Raw genomic sequence first — 18,167 nt, 5'->3', positions numbered from 1 at the left:
TGATGACGGGTTCAGTTTTCAGGGTGGTTAATTTCTGTTTATTTATGTTACTCCAAGACTGAATTGTGAGTTAAAGGCTGAGAGAAAGTGTTTATTATTAAATACAGAGAATAAAAGTCCTGGCATCCAAAACTCACAAAATACAAGCCAGTGGTGTACCAAGCCTAGATACATATCACCCTAGATGAAAAAGTAAAATTGATCTGATTGTTTCATAAATCCAAACTTGTGTTTGTTTTTGCCTGTTATATTTTGATGAAGGTCAGTGGAGCGAATGTCTGAGCTTCAAAGGCTTGTAAAAATACAACACAGACCATAACAAATATCAACACCATTGGGTAGTCCTATGAAGAACAGACAATAAATCTGTCAGAGAGCAAGTCAAGGAGAGAAAAACATAGAAGAGATGGAGAAAAGGGAAAGGGAGAGGGAGACAGCGAGGGGGAGGGGAAGAGGAATGAGGAGGAAGAGGGAGAGCGAGAGGGAGAGGAAGGGTAAGTAAAAAGGAAAAGTGGACAAAAGGAGATGGAAAAAGGAACAAGACACTAGGAAGGGAAAAGTTATCTGTGTTTTTAAACACAGAGATAAGTAACATGGTTGCACTTCTGTGGGTGTACCCAACAAATCTGAAAGTGCTTCCAATACAGAAGCAGAGGGAAACAGACTATGGGGGGGAAACCCTTGACCATTAGCCACAGAACTAATCTGTGAGGATGTAAACCTGACTTAGAGTTGGCAGATGCTGGCTGGCTAGGTCTGACCCAGCTGACCAAGCTGCAGTGTGTTTGTTAGGTGTCTGGATTAGAGTGCCACTTGACCTACTAAACACTCTCATAGGTCCAGCAGCTATGCAGGCAGGATGCTCTGCTCTGCTGTCAGGCTTTGCATGCAATGCCAGCTCCTTAGGCACTTCCAGCCTAAACTGGTGAGGGACTGCTTCCAAGCTGTGTGAGGAAATGGTCCTGCCAACCTTTCTACAGCAGCACTTACAGACCTGGAAGGGAATAAAGCTAGAATTGTTTAGGACTAAACAGAATCTTTCTTAGCTACCGTTTCCAAGATCACCCTTTCCCAAAGAATACAGGAAACCAGAGGAACAACATGATCAGTATGAAGTAACTAGGGTTGGTCAAAGGCTAATTAAGCCTTCATGATTTTATGCCTGGGTCATTTGAATATTGTCAGTATCACAAAGTGGGTATAACAGACAAAACCAGACAACCTTCACTTCATTTGTATTGCCTCCTCAAGTGATAGCTCTTGTCATATTGCTGTAACAAAAATGTTATACTGCATGAAGAGGAGAACCAGTGGTTTTATTACAGATAGACCAAACTTGCTGACTGCTTTGTAAATGTGAGTCTCACACCTGGCTGCATCAGCCTTCAAATGGTGAAATCAAGAAGGAGCTGATTGGTCAGGTCTCAGAAGAGGAGAAGAGGAGTAACTCAGGTTCAAGCCTACCAAATCCCTTGGACAACAGCAGATTCCTGACTTGAAATTCCCTTGTTTCAATTTATTTTAATATGTGGCATCTCTGAAATGTCTGTTTTCAATTTTAGGAACAAATATGCATCATGCAGGTCTAGCATCTGCCTTTATTAGAAGCAACCCTGAACCTTTTACAAACCTTGGGTTTACTATTTCAGGGGTTGGAGCAGGAAGTAAAGAAATGGAAAATGTGGAGCTAGTATAGCTAGGCAAGAAACATAGAATTAGACATCCCTTTGCAGGAGTTTCTTTAGAGTTAAAAGGGTTTAATAAAAGAAAAGTGTGTGGGTGAAAACTACAGGAAGAAGGCAGACTTGACAGCCTTCACTCGCGGTTTCCATTTTAGCTATTCAAAATGTTAGACCTGCTGTCTTCATCAAGTTAAAACTCCCTTACAGTAAACAGTCTTCAATCACTCTTATCCTTTTTTAATGGGTACTTTCTTTTTTTTTTACAGATGTTCAGTTTAGTCCTAGATAAGACAATTTGATATGAAAAGACTACACTTAATATTCGCTGGGTTAGAGACAAAAGGTCTGCGAGTATCCAGACCATGCCACAGGCAATCTCACCATCAGGATGGGCTACTTGCAGTTAATTTGTTTTATCTGTTCACCAAAGTCACAGAAAAAGTACAGGCAAACATAAATACATAGACAGATATTTTAGGAATATTTTTTCCTTTGGTGTATATAAAAACATACATTCTAGGAAGTATATGACTTGTAATCCCTCTACACTAAAAAAAAAAAAGCATTGCATTGGACAGAGAATGCATGTAGTATACAGCATATGACATTGTATTCTGTGCTGGTTTTGGCTGAGGTGGAGTTAATTTTCTTCACAGTGGCTGGTATGGGGCTGTGTTTTGGATTTTGCTGAACACAGGGTTGATTAAGATAGAGACGTTGTTGTTATTGCTGAACAGGGGTTACACAAATCTAAGGCCTTTTCTGCTTTTCCTACTGCTGCTGGAGAGGTATGAGAGGTGCATGGGAGGTTGGGAGGAGACATAGCCAGGAGAGGTGACTCCAGTTGAACAAAAGGATATTCCAGAACATAGGACATCATGCTCAGTAATGAGGGGAAGAAGGAAGAAGAGAAGATGTTTGAAGTGATGGCTTTTGTCTTCCCAAGTAACGGTTCCACGTGATGGGGCCCTGCTCTATGGGAGGTGGCTGAACACCCACCTGCCCATGGGAAGCAGTGAGTTAATTCCTTGTTTTGCTTTGCTTGTGTGCGCGGCTTTTACTTTCCCTATTATCTCTATTTCCATATTATTCCCTTTATCTCAACCCAGAAGTTCTGTGGCTTTTACCCTTCTGATTCTCTCCCTGATCCCATCGGTGGGGGAGTGACCAAGTGGCTGCCTAGGGCTTGGTGGCTCCTGGGGTTAAACTGTGGCAGTTGTCTACTGCAAAAGTGTAAAACAACACCAGCGTGTACCAAATCCACAAATGATAGAAGAGGCCTGTCCCCAGAGAACCAGGGCCTATGTATAAAACATTCACTTGCATATCATTATTAGAAATGCATGGATTTCATAGTGAATCCAATAGCTGAGAAGACATCCAACCCAAAGCACACACATTTTACAGTCTGCAGAAACAAAGCCTAGCAGTATTTTGAACTGACCTCACAGTAACTATCTGGCCTCCATCCAGGTCAATTCCATTCATCTGTGCTATGAAGATGGCAGCCACAGCTTCATAAAGGGCAGTTCCATCCATGTTAATAGTTGCTCCAACAGGAAGAACAAACCTTGTTACACGCTTATCAATGCCGAGATTTTCTTCAAGACACCGGAATGTGACAGGCAATGTGCCAGCACTGAAGGAGAGAAAGCAGAAAAGTAAAGGTGATATAATTACAATCAATATAACACACACACATAAGGGAGCAAAGTCAGAAATTCTATTATCATCATTTGCATTTTCTATGTCCACTTTCTGCTGTGATTCAGCCTTTTTTAGCTGATTTTTAAATTAAACCTACATTTAGCTGGAAGTGGGACTGAGGCCAAAACATGAACATGACTTGAAGCAGCATGAAAGCTTGAGAGAGTGTGGATAAATTTTTCAGACTAATTTACAATTTATTTCTTGCATTTTCTTTCAAAATACAAGTACTAGATGTTTTCTGACAGACAGGCCTATGAGTATAGGGACAATTCTTAAATTCCTTTGATTGTGAATTTGCTCTAAAGGGAGTAATTTGTATGACAATAAGAACTGAAAAAGCCTAGCAAAGAGATACAAACCATGTTGTACCACCGGAGGACAGGAAGAAATTATATAAAACACATCTGGGGGATAGGAAAAGATGCAAAAGATGACTGGAAGAGGGGAACAGCTCTTTGCACAGATCCACAGTGCTTTGTTTTTGTGGGAATATTTCAGTCTATTACAATCACTTGCTCAAAATACAACAAACACCTTCATCAAAAAATACTATTGAAGTGGAAATTCAAACACTTCAGTGAACAAAAGCCTTAGGTAAATTGTAATTCACTAAAACTCCTGGCCAGACTATATCTCCTGTAATTTCACATTGTTTCACAGAGCCATAGAATTACTGCAGTTGGAATGCATCTCTAGAGGTCACCCATCCCAGCCACCCTGCTCAAGGCATGGGCAGCCAGGGCAGGTTTCCCAGGACCATGCTCAGACAGGTTTAGTGTATCTCCAGGAATGGAGACTCCACAACTTCTCTGGGAAACCTGTGCCACTATTCACACACTTTCATAGTAAATCACAGTAAAAAGAGTTTTCTTGTGTTCAGATGGAATTTCTTGTGTTTCAGTTTGTGCCCACTGCTTCTTTTCCTGTCACTGGGCACCACTGAAGAGAGTCTCAATTTCATCTTCTCTGCTCTGTCCCATCAGATATTTATGCACATCAGTAGGGCCCTTCCAGAGCCTCTTGTTCATCAGGGGAGAAGTTATTCAGCATAGTGGTTTGAGTTGACCCAAAGAGGCAGATGAATTACAGTTCTTCCAAGGCACTCTTGAAATCAAGAATGCTTGATTTTCTGGTGGTCAGTTTTGAACTAGGTTTTTTGATTTTCAAATTTGGATGAAAATGGAAGACACATTTTTCTTCAGAAATAAAACATTTGTGGAAGAAAAAAATTTTAAGATTCAGTATTTAACTGAAAAATAATTTCAACACAAAATCTAGTAACTGCCCCAATGCAAAGCAACAATTTTTGATTTTATTCTATTACTGAGAGCTGTGTTGCTTACACACTTAGTTGTGCCTGTTCTGTGCATTAAGAACAAGTCTAAAATGTTCAGCATTGCAATGGAGTCCCCTTACTCAGCCCAAATGGATGAAAGTACAATCTGAGAGATTTTTTCACTTCCTTCTTGGAACCTAGCACTGTTTGGTTGGTTTGTTCTTTTTTTTTTTTTCTCAAATGCAATGAATACTGGTCTTTTAAAATAAATAGGATTACCACTTTTTCCTGGCTGAGGAAACAAGCACAGAGCTAACACAATTTGCACGAGTCATTTGGCTAATGCCAGAAAGGAAAACAAAAAGTGGGTCTCCCAGCTCTCTGCAGGTAGCTTTACAACCTCTCTAAAAACATCCTGGAGGCATGTGGTATTTTGACTTATTTCAACATGGCTGGATTAAAAGTAGTTTTTATTCAGTGGCTTAAAGTAATTTTTGTAGTGAAGGTCAGAATGGCGGATGTATTATGTCTAAACAGCAGCTAATAATTGGCTAGAAAATAAAGCATAATGGTATTTCTCAAGTGTACCTGGAAGCTGTGCCTAGTGCTGTGATCCATGCCTGGAAAATCCCAGCAAGGAATGAAAATGGGCTTTTCCTTGTTATCACAAAGTAGAGCAGAGGCAGGAAGATCCCTCCATGGATGACAAGACCCACAATCACAGTGACCATGTACATGCCAAGTTGTCTAGCAACTACTTCTAAGTCCTTGATTGCAATGATTTTTCCACAGATGAGGCAAGCAATACCCAAAGGGGAATACCTGGAAAAAGAACACAAACACAGACAGAACTAGTCTTTGCAATGTAGTCATAAAAACTGTGCTCAACATAGTATAGACTGGAGAAAAAGCAGGGAGCTCTCAAGCTCAACACTGAGGTGCAGATCAGAAATTGAATAGAAATTCAATGCACAGTTTCCACATCTTTTTCAAAAATGATGTCCATCTCCAGTGAATTCCCCATCTACCTCATTTTTCATCCCATCAAGTGGAATATGCATTTCCTGAACAGTTTTGCATCCTGGAATAACATTGTACAAGGATACTACAATGTTACTCAGGCTTGGACCATTACAAAGAGTGGTGTAGATTTGTTCTTAGTACGTAAGTTTACAAACCACTGTTTATATAGTTTCAGGGAATTGCATTATTTACTCCAGATAAACTATTTGTTGGAATGAACTGCTTATATCTTGAAGGCTACAAATGTTTCCATTATGTTCTTTCAATAATTTGAACAAATGCTTTTTAGTTTATGGATCCTTCATTAATTATGTCCTTTTGTTACTTTGGGTAAGAGTTTTGTCCCCTTAATCATGTGATTTCCTGAAGACATAAATGGAACTTTTGAATAGGATGATAATAGTAGCACAGATTGGGAACAAAAAAAAAAATTAAGTGAATGGATATTATTTAAAATACTTAATAATCAGCTATAGTGAAACATACTTGAAAGCACATGGATAGAAATCAGTATTTATATCTGCACTGGTAAAAGCTAGTATATTATACAATTTTAAGTGAGATTCACCTTCTTTATCTGTTTTATAAAAATTGGTTTTTATAAATCAGAGAAAGTAATGTAATGAGGAGAGAAAAAAATACCTCTTTGAAAATAAATGATAATGTATATTTTCAAAGGTGATCAGTTATTTGGATGCTTAATTAAAGACAATACAAACTGACTTTCAGAATAAAAGTGCTTCCTGTTTTCTGTTAGAAAATCTCATGGTCTCTCAAACAATGTGCCCAAAACATGGAAAACCCTCATTCATTTGAAAGGCAAGGCCAGCTGTTATACCAATTATCATACCATGCCACATTTCAGTGAACTTGATGAAACAAAATTCTTATAAAGAATTACACACTGTCAGAACCAGATGTCTGATTTGTTTTATGCTTGTGTAGCAATGCCATGCTCCTGACGGTTTGTAGGTGCCATGGGAGTTACAGCTGTCTGTGCAGAGAAATCATAAACCAAACAAAATGTTACTCTGCATGAAGAAGTGCATTTTTCTTTATAAAGACACATAAAAACCCCTTGTTTCTGGCCACAACAATTCTTTTAAAATTCTAGACAGAAATGAACAAGGGGAATTCCAAACATCAACTTCAAACAAGTGGAATTCCCAACATCAATTTCCTTTTCTCATGGAAAGAGAAATAAAAAGCAAATCAGTAAAAAATTAATATTTACAGTGAATTTCTTGAAATTGGAACTATTGCTGCCACTACAACACTGACTACTAGAGAAAATTTATACTGTAGGCAGGGTATTATGTCTTGGGTCTACCAGCTGGTGCTAAGTGAAGTAAGAGTAAATTCTAGCTTCTGGAGTGATGTATAAACTCTCTCTATAGAGTTGAGAGCAGCAGGGTACAGCAAATATTGAAAGCTTTGTGAATAAAAACAACTGTAGTTTTATGCAGCAAGATCATCTACAGGAAAGCAGAAGCATAACAGGAATGCAAAGCCATTGCTTCAAGTTCTTTCTTTTATTCTACACATATCTTCATCACTCTTGCATAACAGTCCCCCTTTGAAACACTGATGATGCTGAAGACTCGTGCTTCAGGCACCCTGCTCCCTTTTCTATAAACTGTGCCTATCTAGAGCTTCAGAGAAGAGGCCTTGTAACTCAAGAAATCACTTCCAGGAACAGCAGGGAATCACAGGTATCAATGAGCCATGATACTCGAGTTGGAGTAGCTATTTCTGCTCTCAGAGACCTAGGAGATATGAAACACAGTATTACAATGCCAAACATAGCAACGCGTTTTTATGTTCTGAAAAACTGTTTTTATGGCCATGCTTGGCACTGCACACAAATAGCTCTGGGGAAGTCCTTGGGAAAACACCTAAAAAGAAAAAAAAAAGAGGAGGGGGGGAATCCCCTAGTAGCAGTAAACAATGGCTCAGTCTTAATTCGGCAAAGTCATTTCCAAGTCAGGCCCTATTATTATGAATGGTATGCTTCGAAAAGAGGACAGATATCTTCCAGTGACCCCATTACAGCAAGGTTGTAAGACACAGATTCTGCAGAAGCTATGGGTGGAGGGACTACACATCACTGAAAACTACTGGAACGTTATTTGGTGGTAAAATATTTTTACTACAGAAGACAGTAAATAGTGTGTGTGTCCAGGCCTTTTTGTAATTGTACCTCCAAGGTAATATCCTGGGATTATGCTAACCTCCCAGGAAGATTGGGATCTTCCCAATCTCTATGTGGAGATTCTTCCTTGCTTAGGTGTCCTTCTGTATAATGAACTTCCATAACCAATGTGGCATTTGGAGGCCTTTGCTGGTACATGTATGTCTTGTACTTCAGTAAACGAAGACCAGAGTATCCTCAGAAATATTTCAAATTGGGTACTAAATAATCCTCACTAAAGAGAAATAATGCTGCTGTGGTTCTAACATACCTGTCAAGGCTTTAAAAAGACAGCTATTTTATTATATTGTTTACTAACAAACTGTGATCACTATATGCTATATTGAGGTCTTATGAGCGCTTCCTTAAAATAATTGTTTTGTTCTTTAAGTTAGAACTGCAAACTTACCACATGATCATAGTTACTAACTTCATTACAATCTCATTCAGGATGTTGAAGAAATCCACCATCATCTTGGCCTGTTCTCCCATTTTCCCCATAGCAATGCCAAAAGCAATAAAGAATCCTATCAAACCTATTAGGAAAAATGGCAAGACAAAAAAAAAAGGCATGTAAGCCCACGGTTTTTAGGAAGTTTTTGCACCTATTCAATGTCTTGATACTACATGCTGATCCAGACTTCACAGAATGAAAGAATGGGTGAGTTTGGAAGGGTCCAACCTCCCTGTTTAAGCAGGGTTGTCCTAGAGCACATTGCACAGAATTTCAGAACTATAGGATATCACATGTTTTGGGATTTTTAAATATTTACTTACTCTCAGCTACCATGATCAAATTCAGAACATCTTTGATTCTTAAATGTTTTACTAAATTCCAAGTTCACAGTCCAGCTATGGTTTTATCGGTGTTTTTTCCTGAATTAATCTGATCATCAAAAAGTACGTATACAATAATCTTCTCTGTGTCATGCAACAATTAGAACCCTCAAAAGCCCTGGTGAATGGGAGAGGTAATACATTGCTATATCGTAACTGTTGTTAAAACAGTTACTAAAAACCAAGAGTGTTTTTCTCAGGCTTTTGCAAAAGTCCCTTGACAGATTCAAACTACAGTCTAGTGAGTCCTGGAGTGCAGGAAAGGCAAAAGTAGCCCTGAACTTAACTTTTGCAATCCAGGAGTATTCCAGTTAAATGAAGAAGCTGGAAGTGGGAGGAGAAGGTAAGTATTGCATTTTAAGTTTAACCACAGAACTCCCAATAAACAGATTATTTTAACTGGAACAGGCTGTCAGTGGACACAAAATCATAGCATTCAATACTAGCAACATTTGGTTCCTAAATTTAAATGCTAAGGTGTGAATGTCTGGAGCATTGGACTATCAGTGCGAAAAAACAACAGAGTGCATGTATTATTTTGGACCTGTGTCTTCAATGCTAGCCTTTTCCATCCAGCAATTTTCAGTGGCCAGAGTCAGATTATTAATCGATACCGATAGATGGTTTGAATCTTCAGCCACCCTTTGAGGTCAAATTTTCATTCATGGTATGAGTTCAGTATTTACCAAATGTGTAAACTCAGCTGGGAAATTCCAAAGTTAAAACCTACCATGACACAAAAGCATTCAAGAGATGGGAATCTGAGCTACAAGTATGCTGGGAAAAGACAGGCTGTCCCATACCCTCACATTGGATTTAGTAATCAAAATTTTTTCTTTTTCTTTTTTTTTTTTTAAATCCAATTTCCTGGATGTAAAGTCATTCCTTAGAACCAAGTTATCTTTGTTGAGTCACTTGAATAGGGAAGTGAAGCATATGTTTGTGTGCCGTAGAGCATAAAGAAATAATGAAAAGCTTTTCAGGCACCAACTTACTTCCTGGAATTCACAATCTGCATCAGAAAAGGTTAGTAGGGAGATTTTTTTGTTCATTAATTCCAAATGAACTGCTGTGTTAGTCATAAGACTAAGATTGGTTCATATTTGCAGGAATTTGCCTGGCTTGTACAGTTTATGCAAACTGGATGGCAATTCCACAACATTTTCACTTCATTCAAAATCAAACAACACCAAACCAGCCAAAACAAAAAACTCTGCAACATTTGAGAGTCATTGGTCAAAACACCACAGAAAATCCCACACCTAAACTGTGTATTTATTTTCTATAGGAATTGTATTCAGCCTCTAGATCTTTTCTTATCCATGAAGAGCCTGCACAAAACAAGTCCTGCATTAAATGTAGTGCATCTCTCATGTCAGAATTTTAATGCATAAGCAGAGTTCCAGGAGAGAGGAAAGCAGGTGAAGGTAACAGTGGAGGCTGCTGCCTCACACGTGGTGCAAAATGCCAACTGGCAGCTTTGAAAGCAAGTGACTCCTTTGCCCACAGGTGCTGAATGGAAAGAGGAGCCGTGAAGGTAGGCAGGACACAGTTCTTGTGGAGCAGGCTGCCTCACAGAAGAACAAGATCAGCTGATTGATACTACCACCTCCCCTATGCCTAAGCAAAGCAGCCACTGCCAACCAACTCATCAACACCTAAAGAAGCTCTCTGCAGGCCCATCCACCACTGTCAGCAGGAGCTGTTCATCAGCTCTAAGGTATCTGTAAGGGGCCATTTGCCCTTAAAAGGTTATGGTCTAGTGGTGAGAGAAAGCAGTAGATTAAGTACTGCCACATACTCTCTGACTTTGAGCACAGTACACAGGTGTTTGACCTCAGCCCTGTGGACATGCTGTCACAGAGTAGCTTCAAGAGTAGGTGTGCCAATGAGGCTACAAATTGAGAGCTAATTTGTGACTGACTTCACCCACATCCAGAAAATAAATAGTTGAAGGAGTAGCTCTCCTCTCTGGGCTGACAAAACAGTGACTCTAGGCACAGAGGAGAAAATAGAAGTGGTGTGCCAGCTATTTGTTTCCCATGTGCTCCTGCCCCAGTCTGAACAGTTGTTTCAGGAAAGGGTGGGAGATAGGCAAAGTCTCCCTACCACCCCCACTTGCTGGCTTGTTCAGACAAGATGGCATGATGGCATTTGCAGCTGGTAAAGGTCAGCAGCCAAGAAGAAAGGAGGAGGGAGTTGTGACTCAGAGATGTGTCAAGCCTTTCTGGGATTTTTCTTGGGTGGTGTGGTTCATACCCCACCTCTCACTTCAGGCTCTGCCTCAAGCCAAGTTATTCCAGCATGCCCAAGACACCTACTGGAAACAACTTAGCTCAAATTCATCAGCAGGTGGGTGAAGCACTGGCTCTTGAAGCTCTCCCTCATACTGTTTTGCCAATATGCTTTAGTATTAGTCTAGATCGGGTTCTTCTAGGATGAAAGGGTATTTTGGGTACCTCCTACATGCTTTGCTACCATACTCCAATTCATAACAGCAAAGCTGCCAATCCAGAACAATTCACTTGATTGTTTCTGTGATATACTCATCTCAGAGACCAATGGGCAGCCAGTAGGTGGTAACACTTGATGATTATTTGGAGAGAATAAACTTGCACTGAAGAGCAGACAGACAACACCGACTACTCAGTCACAGCAAAAAAACTGTGTCATACATATAAGGCACATATTTGACAGGCAAAGAACTTTCCTACCCAGGACATTCATGCCATCCTTAAATTCAAGTCCCTTCTTAATGACCATCTGGGCTTCAGGTGGTGCTGTCTCATTCACCATAGCCAAAGCAGAATCAGTGACGTTAGGTGGCTCTTCAATGGGTGGTGGCACCAGCACTCTCTTGGTGACAGTTTGGATCTGAAGGCAATAAAGAGGGAGGATGAGAATGGAAATAGATTGAATGCAATCCATATGATAAATAAGGAAATAATAATAAAAACAGCCTTCATTTGAAATTCCAGGAAACTATAATTTTAAAGGATTAGACACGGCATTCCACAGTATCTTATCCCTCTTCCAAAAATAAGTTTATTTTTCAATAGTTACAGGTGTTACAAAGTCCTGGGGGTCTTCTTCATGACTCTTGTGTGAAAAGCATGGTAAATACTCATTCCTTACCACTACAGTGTAACATTTTAAAGACAGTTATTTCCTTTGTCCAGATGGTTCACATAGGGTGCTTCACAGATTGCATGTTATATGTTGATACCATTTGTTCAGCACCAAAGGCAAGAGCCTCTAAGATCAGTCATGGCAGCAACTCTACAGTAAGCCTTGTTATTCAGGATGGTCTGGCCAGCTCAAATTATCACAACCTAAAATAAAATTTAGGACATTTCCAGCACTTACAGCTATTGAGCTCTTGCAGTCCAAGAGCTCAAAATGGAATATACAGTCCCCCAAGCTCTCTAATTAATATATTGTGAGTGACAGATAACAGAAAAATTATCAGTGCTCCCAGATAGAAGTCTGACCACCTCATAAAAAGAGGACATCAGCATCTGAATGGATTTAGACCCTCCTGGCACATGAAAGGCAGGGTCAAAGGGAAAGCTGGGAAGGAATGCCAGGGGGAGAAACAGGCTTGAGTTTATGGCTAGGAAAAAAAGGGAGGAGGGAGTGGAGAGAGAGAGAGCTGTGACTTGCTGCTTCTAGAAGGGATGTTTTCCTCCCACTTCTCATCTTGACCATTTTCTGCCTCTTCATGGCTCTGGGACAGGCAAAATGGTTTGGATGCTGTGACTGCCTTGCCATGTTTTCCCACCTGCTCCCTACTTTTCTTGTTCCTAGAAACATGTTTGAGCAAGGCAAGAGAAACAGTGCATTAGCCTTTGAAAGAACACTTGCACCTCTTTCCTGAGATGAACATTGTAGTACTACAGATGATGATCCAGATTCAATCCATATAGTTAAAATCTTCTGGTTTTAAAATACCTTATATCCCTCCTTTCAAAACCTGCCGTTTAATCCTGGAGAGGAGGATATAGACAGAAAGCCTACATAGCTTTGCATGAGAAAAATGCTTCGATTGTCCTTAAACAACCCAGCATTCTTGCATGTTTATATTTGTTTCAGAGTTCATCTGATGGGTGTTGTCAACAATATTTTTTTCTGTGAGGTATTCAGAATGTAAGAACTGGGTCATGGAAATTAAACTTAAAACAAGGTCTTCAGCACTTCTTCGCACAAGGCCACAGTCACTAAAAATGCTGAATCTAATATAAAGCTTAGATTCTGACAACAATGTCCAAGGCTAGAAACACCATTACAATGTCATAGTCATATTTATAGATGATAGTTCCATGGTTTTTCATGGCACATAAAACCTTATCTCTGCTGGAATAGCAATTTTCGTTATAAATTAAAACTTTCTAGAGGACCATACTAAAATTCAGGAGAGATTGAAATCCAACGATGATTCAGAGTCCAGTTTGTAAATGAACTCTTTCAAAACTGCACGTGAATCTCTCATCACTTTCTGTCTGGTCACAGTGGAAGGCACATTAAACTCCCACACACAGTGTACAGTACCACTGCTGTGCACCCTTCAGAACCATTCTTCTCAGGATTACTGCAAAACACTTCTTCCTCCTAAGGCCACCTGGAAACACTGAATGTTTACAGAGAGAGACTGTATAAATGTAGGAAGAGAAAATGTATGCTAGCACCATTAAAAGCAGTTAATTTTCCTCCTAGAGAGAGATTCAAGTAAAGCCTAACTCCTCACTGAGGAGTAAAGGGCTAAGAGAAGGACAGGTTCCATCTAGAAAGGAGTGTGACTTAGTTTGCAAAAGAAATGTGGTTTTGTGGTAGAGGTTTTCACCAGCAATTAGTTTGGAATCTGATAAAATCAAACCTTGGAAAGCAAAAAATCTCAGAAGTTTTTTGGACTGCATTTAAAAACAATCAGGGAAATGGTGATCCATAACTAGTGAAGTGACCTGAACATTGGAATTACACACACTGAAAAAACAGTATGAAGGTTTTAAGAAAACTGACACAGGTAGGTTAATGCTACTTTCCACTGCTTTTTGCCTCTCTGTTGAGATATCTGATCAGTTTCAAGTGACCAGAAATTTAATTCTCCTCTCTTCAAACAAGGGAAGGAAGAAAAAAACATAAGCATCCTGCTTTCCCTCACTCAATTTTGCAGAAATACATTTCACATTACATGTGATGTTTAGCCACCAACAGTTTGACCACATGACTGACATTCCCATGATGATTTGGAAATATTGAGAATGTTCTCTTTCTAAATCCCCAAGGATTATGTGTTTTTATGTGGAAGTCCATGTAAGAAGTGAAGCAATCCAAGCCCTTTTGGCAGCTTAGGTTACACTCCATTTTTCCACTCCCCCATGGCCTGTTCTTCCTTCCCCCTCTTCTCTTCACTTTATTCTTTGGCCATAACCACAGCACTAGCAACCATGCCATTTCACAAAGGAACACTCAAAAACAGGTTTGGCAACAAATCCTGTTACAGCAACAAAAAACCACCAAGAACAAAACAACAAACTAAAACAACCCTGAAACCAAAACCTGTCTGCATTACTTCCAAACAATTCAGTTGCAGGAGAAAAGCAGCTTACATACAAGAAATATGCTTAAGCAGAACTCAGGAAGCATACATTTTTCATTTATTTTACCTCTCAAAGGAAAGCTGTTTTGAGTAAGCATTGCTGAAATGCTTTCAGACAAAGTTATCTAATTATCTACTTACAGAGCAAGCAACACATGGGGCAAACACCCTTCTTTCCCAGCATGCTCCAAAACTGGTGTAGTGGAGCCACCTGTAGGTGGGTCAGCCACTTGGCTCTGTTACACCCACCTAGTCTGAACTCTAACACAGCAATAGGGGTTAAGAGAGGTTGTGTTTTGGGGCTGGCAATCAGTTGGAATGAACATCACCCCTGTATTCCTGCAGAACCATCAGCTCTGTAACTAACAATGATGATCGAATTCAGCCTGGGTCGAAGATCAGTCCCAGGCCAGCTTTCATGACCACAGATATTGCATAAAAAGAACATAAAAAAAGTTAAGTTTATTTAATAATAAAATAAAAATAATCTTCTTTAAAAAAAGCTCTATGAATTTAAATAACAGCTAAAACCAAAGCTGCTATAAATAATGATCTTTCATTTACCTGCTCAGGACTTCAGACCTTATTTCTCTGTGCATCATCCTTTCTCTGATTCACCTAAACAATTACATTACTTCTACAGACAACCCTGGTGAGTAAAAGGTGTGAAGAATGTTACCAAGGAGTAACAAAGAAGGATTTACCTGCTGAAAGCATGCTTGAACTAGATTTTCAGGGAACAAGTTTCGGATCAAATCCAAGAAAGCATCCAGACTAGATACTTCATCATTCTTCTTCCCTTGACCAAGCTGTTTCTTGAGTTTCGGATTCCCTGGATGGATGGCTAAAACCAAAATCACACCCAGCACAGCAGCAATAATAGTGGTGGACATGTAGTAGACCATGGCTCTTGTGCCCAGTCGGCCACTTGCTTTAGCATCTAAACCAGACAGTCCTGCAGGTGTTTTATTTTAAGAAACAAACAAATATATCGACACTCAATATCCAATTCAGTAATTATAAAATAAAAACCTTTATAATTTTCGAAGTGTAATGACTGTCTCAGGTACCTACTTTTGTTCTAGTGAAATTCTCACCACTAGACAGATTCTCCCTCTAGTTCTTATGTGAGAGTGTCTGCTGCTAATAATTTCTAGAGAATCATTAAAGATCCCACCTAATTGCAGGCATTGCAGGCGTTGAAAAATAGAGAAGATATCATACCATTTTTTGCCCTTGATTGCTGCAAACTGGTCATGGTCTGGTTGACATCCCACCTTCAAGAAGGCTATGCTTAATAGTGTTATGCCATCTTATTTGCAAGGTCCAATCCAGGAGTTATATCAAACAGTATATTAAGAAATTTCTGACGTAGCATGTGTGCGTGTGTTTGAAAATAAATTCACTGGAGCATATACATATTAAAGCCAATAAAGTTATTCAGAAATTAATTCTAAAACACACACCTGCTAAGTACTGACAGGATCACACCACTGTTCTTCCTACACCACAAAAAGCAAACCAGGTGATATCTACAGAAAGCATCTTAAAGTATTTATGGCTAATAGATCTTACCTGTGATTAAACTGGAGATAATTAAAGGGAGGATCAGCATTTTTAGCATCCGCATAAGTATATCTCCTGGGAAGGCTATTAACATGATGATGTCGGGGTCAATAGGTGTTGCTAGACGAAGAAGACCCCCACACACTGCACCCAGGATAACACCTGGAAAAATAATACCGAAAAAGAGCAAGTACATAACTTAAGTATAGCTGAATGTGCATTGATTATCCAGAAGAACAGCCTAGGAGAGAAATGGTTACACAAGGCAGCTGATCTTTGGTACAACACAGACTCAGAAGGGAGGGATAGTCAAATGTAATTCATATCATCAGTCTACAGCTAATAAAATTGAGGCACTAAGAGGTGGAGAGAATTATATAAATCCATACAGAACTGACAGAGGAGTCAGAATCTTTGGAGTACAACATTTAGCTCTCAGCATAGAAATGGTACCCCTTGAAGACAGGGTCATCATGACTAGGTGTTCTACAGCCTAAGAAAAACCCTGCAGATTTAGGTAAGGTAGAATAGTCCTGTGAGGAAAACACATTCAAGTTTCATTTGGGGGGTTTTGGGAGAGAGTGCCTGATCTGGAATACTGCACATATCATTGAAGAAAACTTGATTCTTAGGACTCACATATTGCTCTGTTCTTTGGATGGTCTGCATCCTTGTCTTTGTGCTAATGTTCTCAAATCACAAACAATCCCTTCATTCATCTCTTATGTAGATTTCTACAGTGATAACACCTAAACCTCCTCTCAGGATTGAGGCTGTTAAAGCAGAGTGTAGGGGGAAAAAAGGCCATGTTTACTTCCATAGCATGGTCTTTATGAATGGGTATTTTATGTTTACATCCAGGATGCCTTTGTTTTCCTGATCCCAAGCCCAAGTCTCAAGTGTAATAAAACTTGATAGCAAAGCCTGAGTTATGATTTGCAACAACTGTGACTCTTTGAAGTATCCGTTTGACACAATGAAAACTATATGTGTATTTAAAACTGTTTTTGGAAAAGCATGAGGTACCTTTTAAAGATGATTCTGAGCAAACACTTCAACAGTACGGAGTTTTGCAGCCTGAAAATATGGACGTGACATTTGTAGCTCAAGACCAGTTGCAGCTGGTCTTTCAAAGAATAACACAATAAGAATATGTCTACAAATTTGCTGCATTTGGCTGTTGGGCTTCCAGTGAAAAAGGAACAGGCAAAGAGCCAGTGAACCACAATAAAATGTCAAACTGTTCTGTATTTGGAAGCTGCTAAAGCCAGAGGCAATATTCAGGATGAGATCATGGAGCGTTGGCTTAGAGTTACAGAAAGGGAAGGCAAAACTTAAAAGCAGTGGAGTGTAAACTGAGAAATAAAAGATGAAGGAAAGGAAATTTTGAAGAGTTTTTGGTTTTGGTTTTTTTTTTTTTTTTTAAATCACTGAGAGCAAAAAGTGTAGTGCATTTAGTTCTACTGAATGATTTTGATCTGACTGGCCTTGGGGCTTAAATCATGCTCCATTCAAAACCAGACACTGAATGTCTCTCCATGGTGTGGATTTGCTCCGTGCTGTGTCAGTAACGCCCTGCACACCTGAATTAAAGTGACAATGCCCATGGGTGTCGTTCTGCTGGAACAGCTGAGGACCACAGGCAGGGGCTGTGGTGCTACATGAACAAATACAGATACACACAGAGTGTCCAGACCAGAGGATGTAGCTTACCAAACACAGTAAGAGTCAGGAGCAGATTCCTGTGGAGTGACTGGCAGAACTGCACACATATGTTCCCGGATCTGTGCTCCACTGGATTTAAATGACTTTCATGCATCCGGACTTCTACTTGCTTAGGCATATTGTTGGCACTAGAATAAAAAGTGAAAATCAAGTAAAAGTTACAGCACAAGATGCCAAAAGAGAGGGGAAAGTCTGGATTGCTTCCATCATATATAACTGGGGAATCTGACGCATAATCCAACGCCTCCCACATTTCATAAACACAGCTCTGAAGAAGTCTCTGAAATGGCAGTGGTGTGTCCTTCTAAAGGTGTAGCCTTTATGGTATTTTTCGCATTTATTTCTCTAATGCTAGAGGTGTAAACAGAATTAATTCACTGGACACATCATCCCAAATGTTTCATGGACTAAACCACTGGTTTTGGAGCTTTAATTACTTGGGGAAAATTCAGTTTCCCCAAAGACCATGGCTGTTTACTTAAGTAGGAGAGATGGCTGAACAACAAAGTTTCTGTTAGCAGGAAAATGCAAATTTTAATGCCTTATTTAGTTTCAATTCAG

General features: G+C 39.6%; 1 protein-coding gene across 2 annotated transcripts in view; it reads right to left on the bottom strand.

Moving 5' to 3' along the window:
- Positions 1-18,167, bottom strand: part of SLC1A2 (solute carrier family 1 member 2) — a 90,734-nt gene that overhangs the window by 18,752 nt on the left and 53,815 nt on the right. For both annotated transcript variants that reach the window (XR_007631661.1, XM_050337280.1), the window contains exons 2-8: positions 17,595-17,734; positions 15,891-16,043; positions 15,020-15,270; positions 11,434-11,593; positions 8,292-8,418; positions 5,257-5,490; positions 3,127-3,321 (exon numbers count right to left, since the gene is read on the bottom strand). Coding sequence is in view for 1 of the 2 variants with exons in the window: in XM_050337280.1 (XP_050193237.1) it covers positions 3,127-3,321; positions 5,257-5,490; positions 8,292-8,418; positions 11,434-11,593; positions 15,020-15,270; positions 15,891-16,043; positions 17,595-17,734 (1,260 nt within the window). In the remaining variant the exon portion in view is untranslated. The remainder of the gene's footprint in view (positions 1-3,126; positions 3,322-5,256; positions 5,491-8,291; positions 8,419-11,433; positions 11,594-15,019; positions 15,271-15,890; positions 16,044-17,594; positions 17,735-18,167) is intronic.

The sequence above is a fragment of the Myiozetetes cayanensis genome, unplaced genomic scaffold (genome assembly GCF_022539395.1).
Source record: "Myiozetetes cayanensis isolate MyiCay16 unplaced genomic scaffold, myiCay2020 scf6-25, whole genome shotgun sequence".
NCBI lineage: Eukaryota > Metazoa > Chordata > Aves > Passeriformes > Tyrannidae > Myiozetetes > Myiozetetes cayanensis.
Note: the sequence above shows the minus strand (reverse complement) of the source record. Positions and strands in the feature narration are given on the sequence as shown.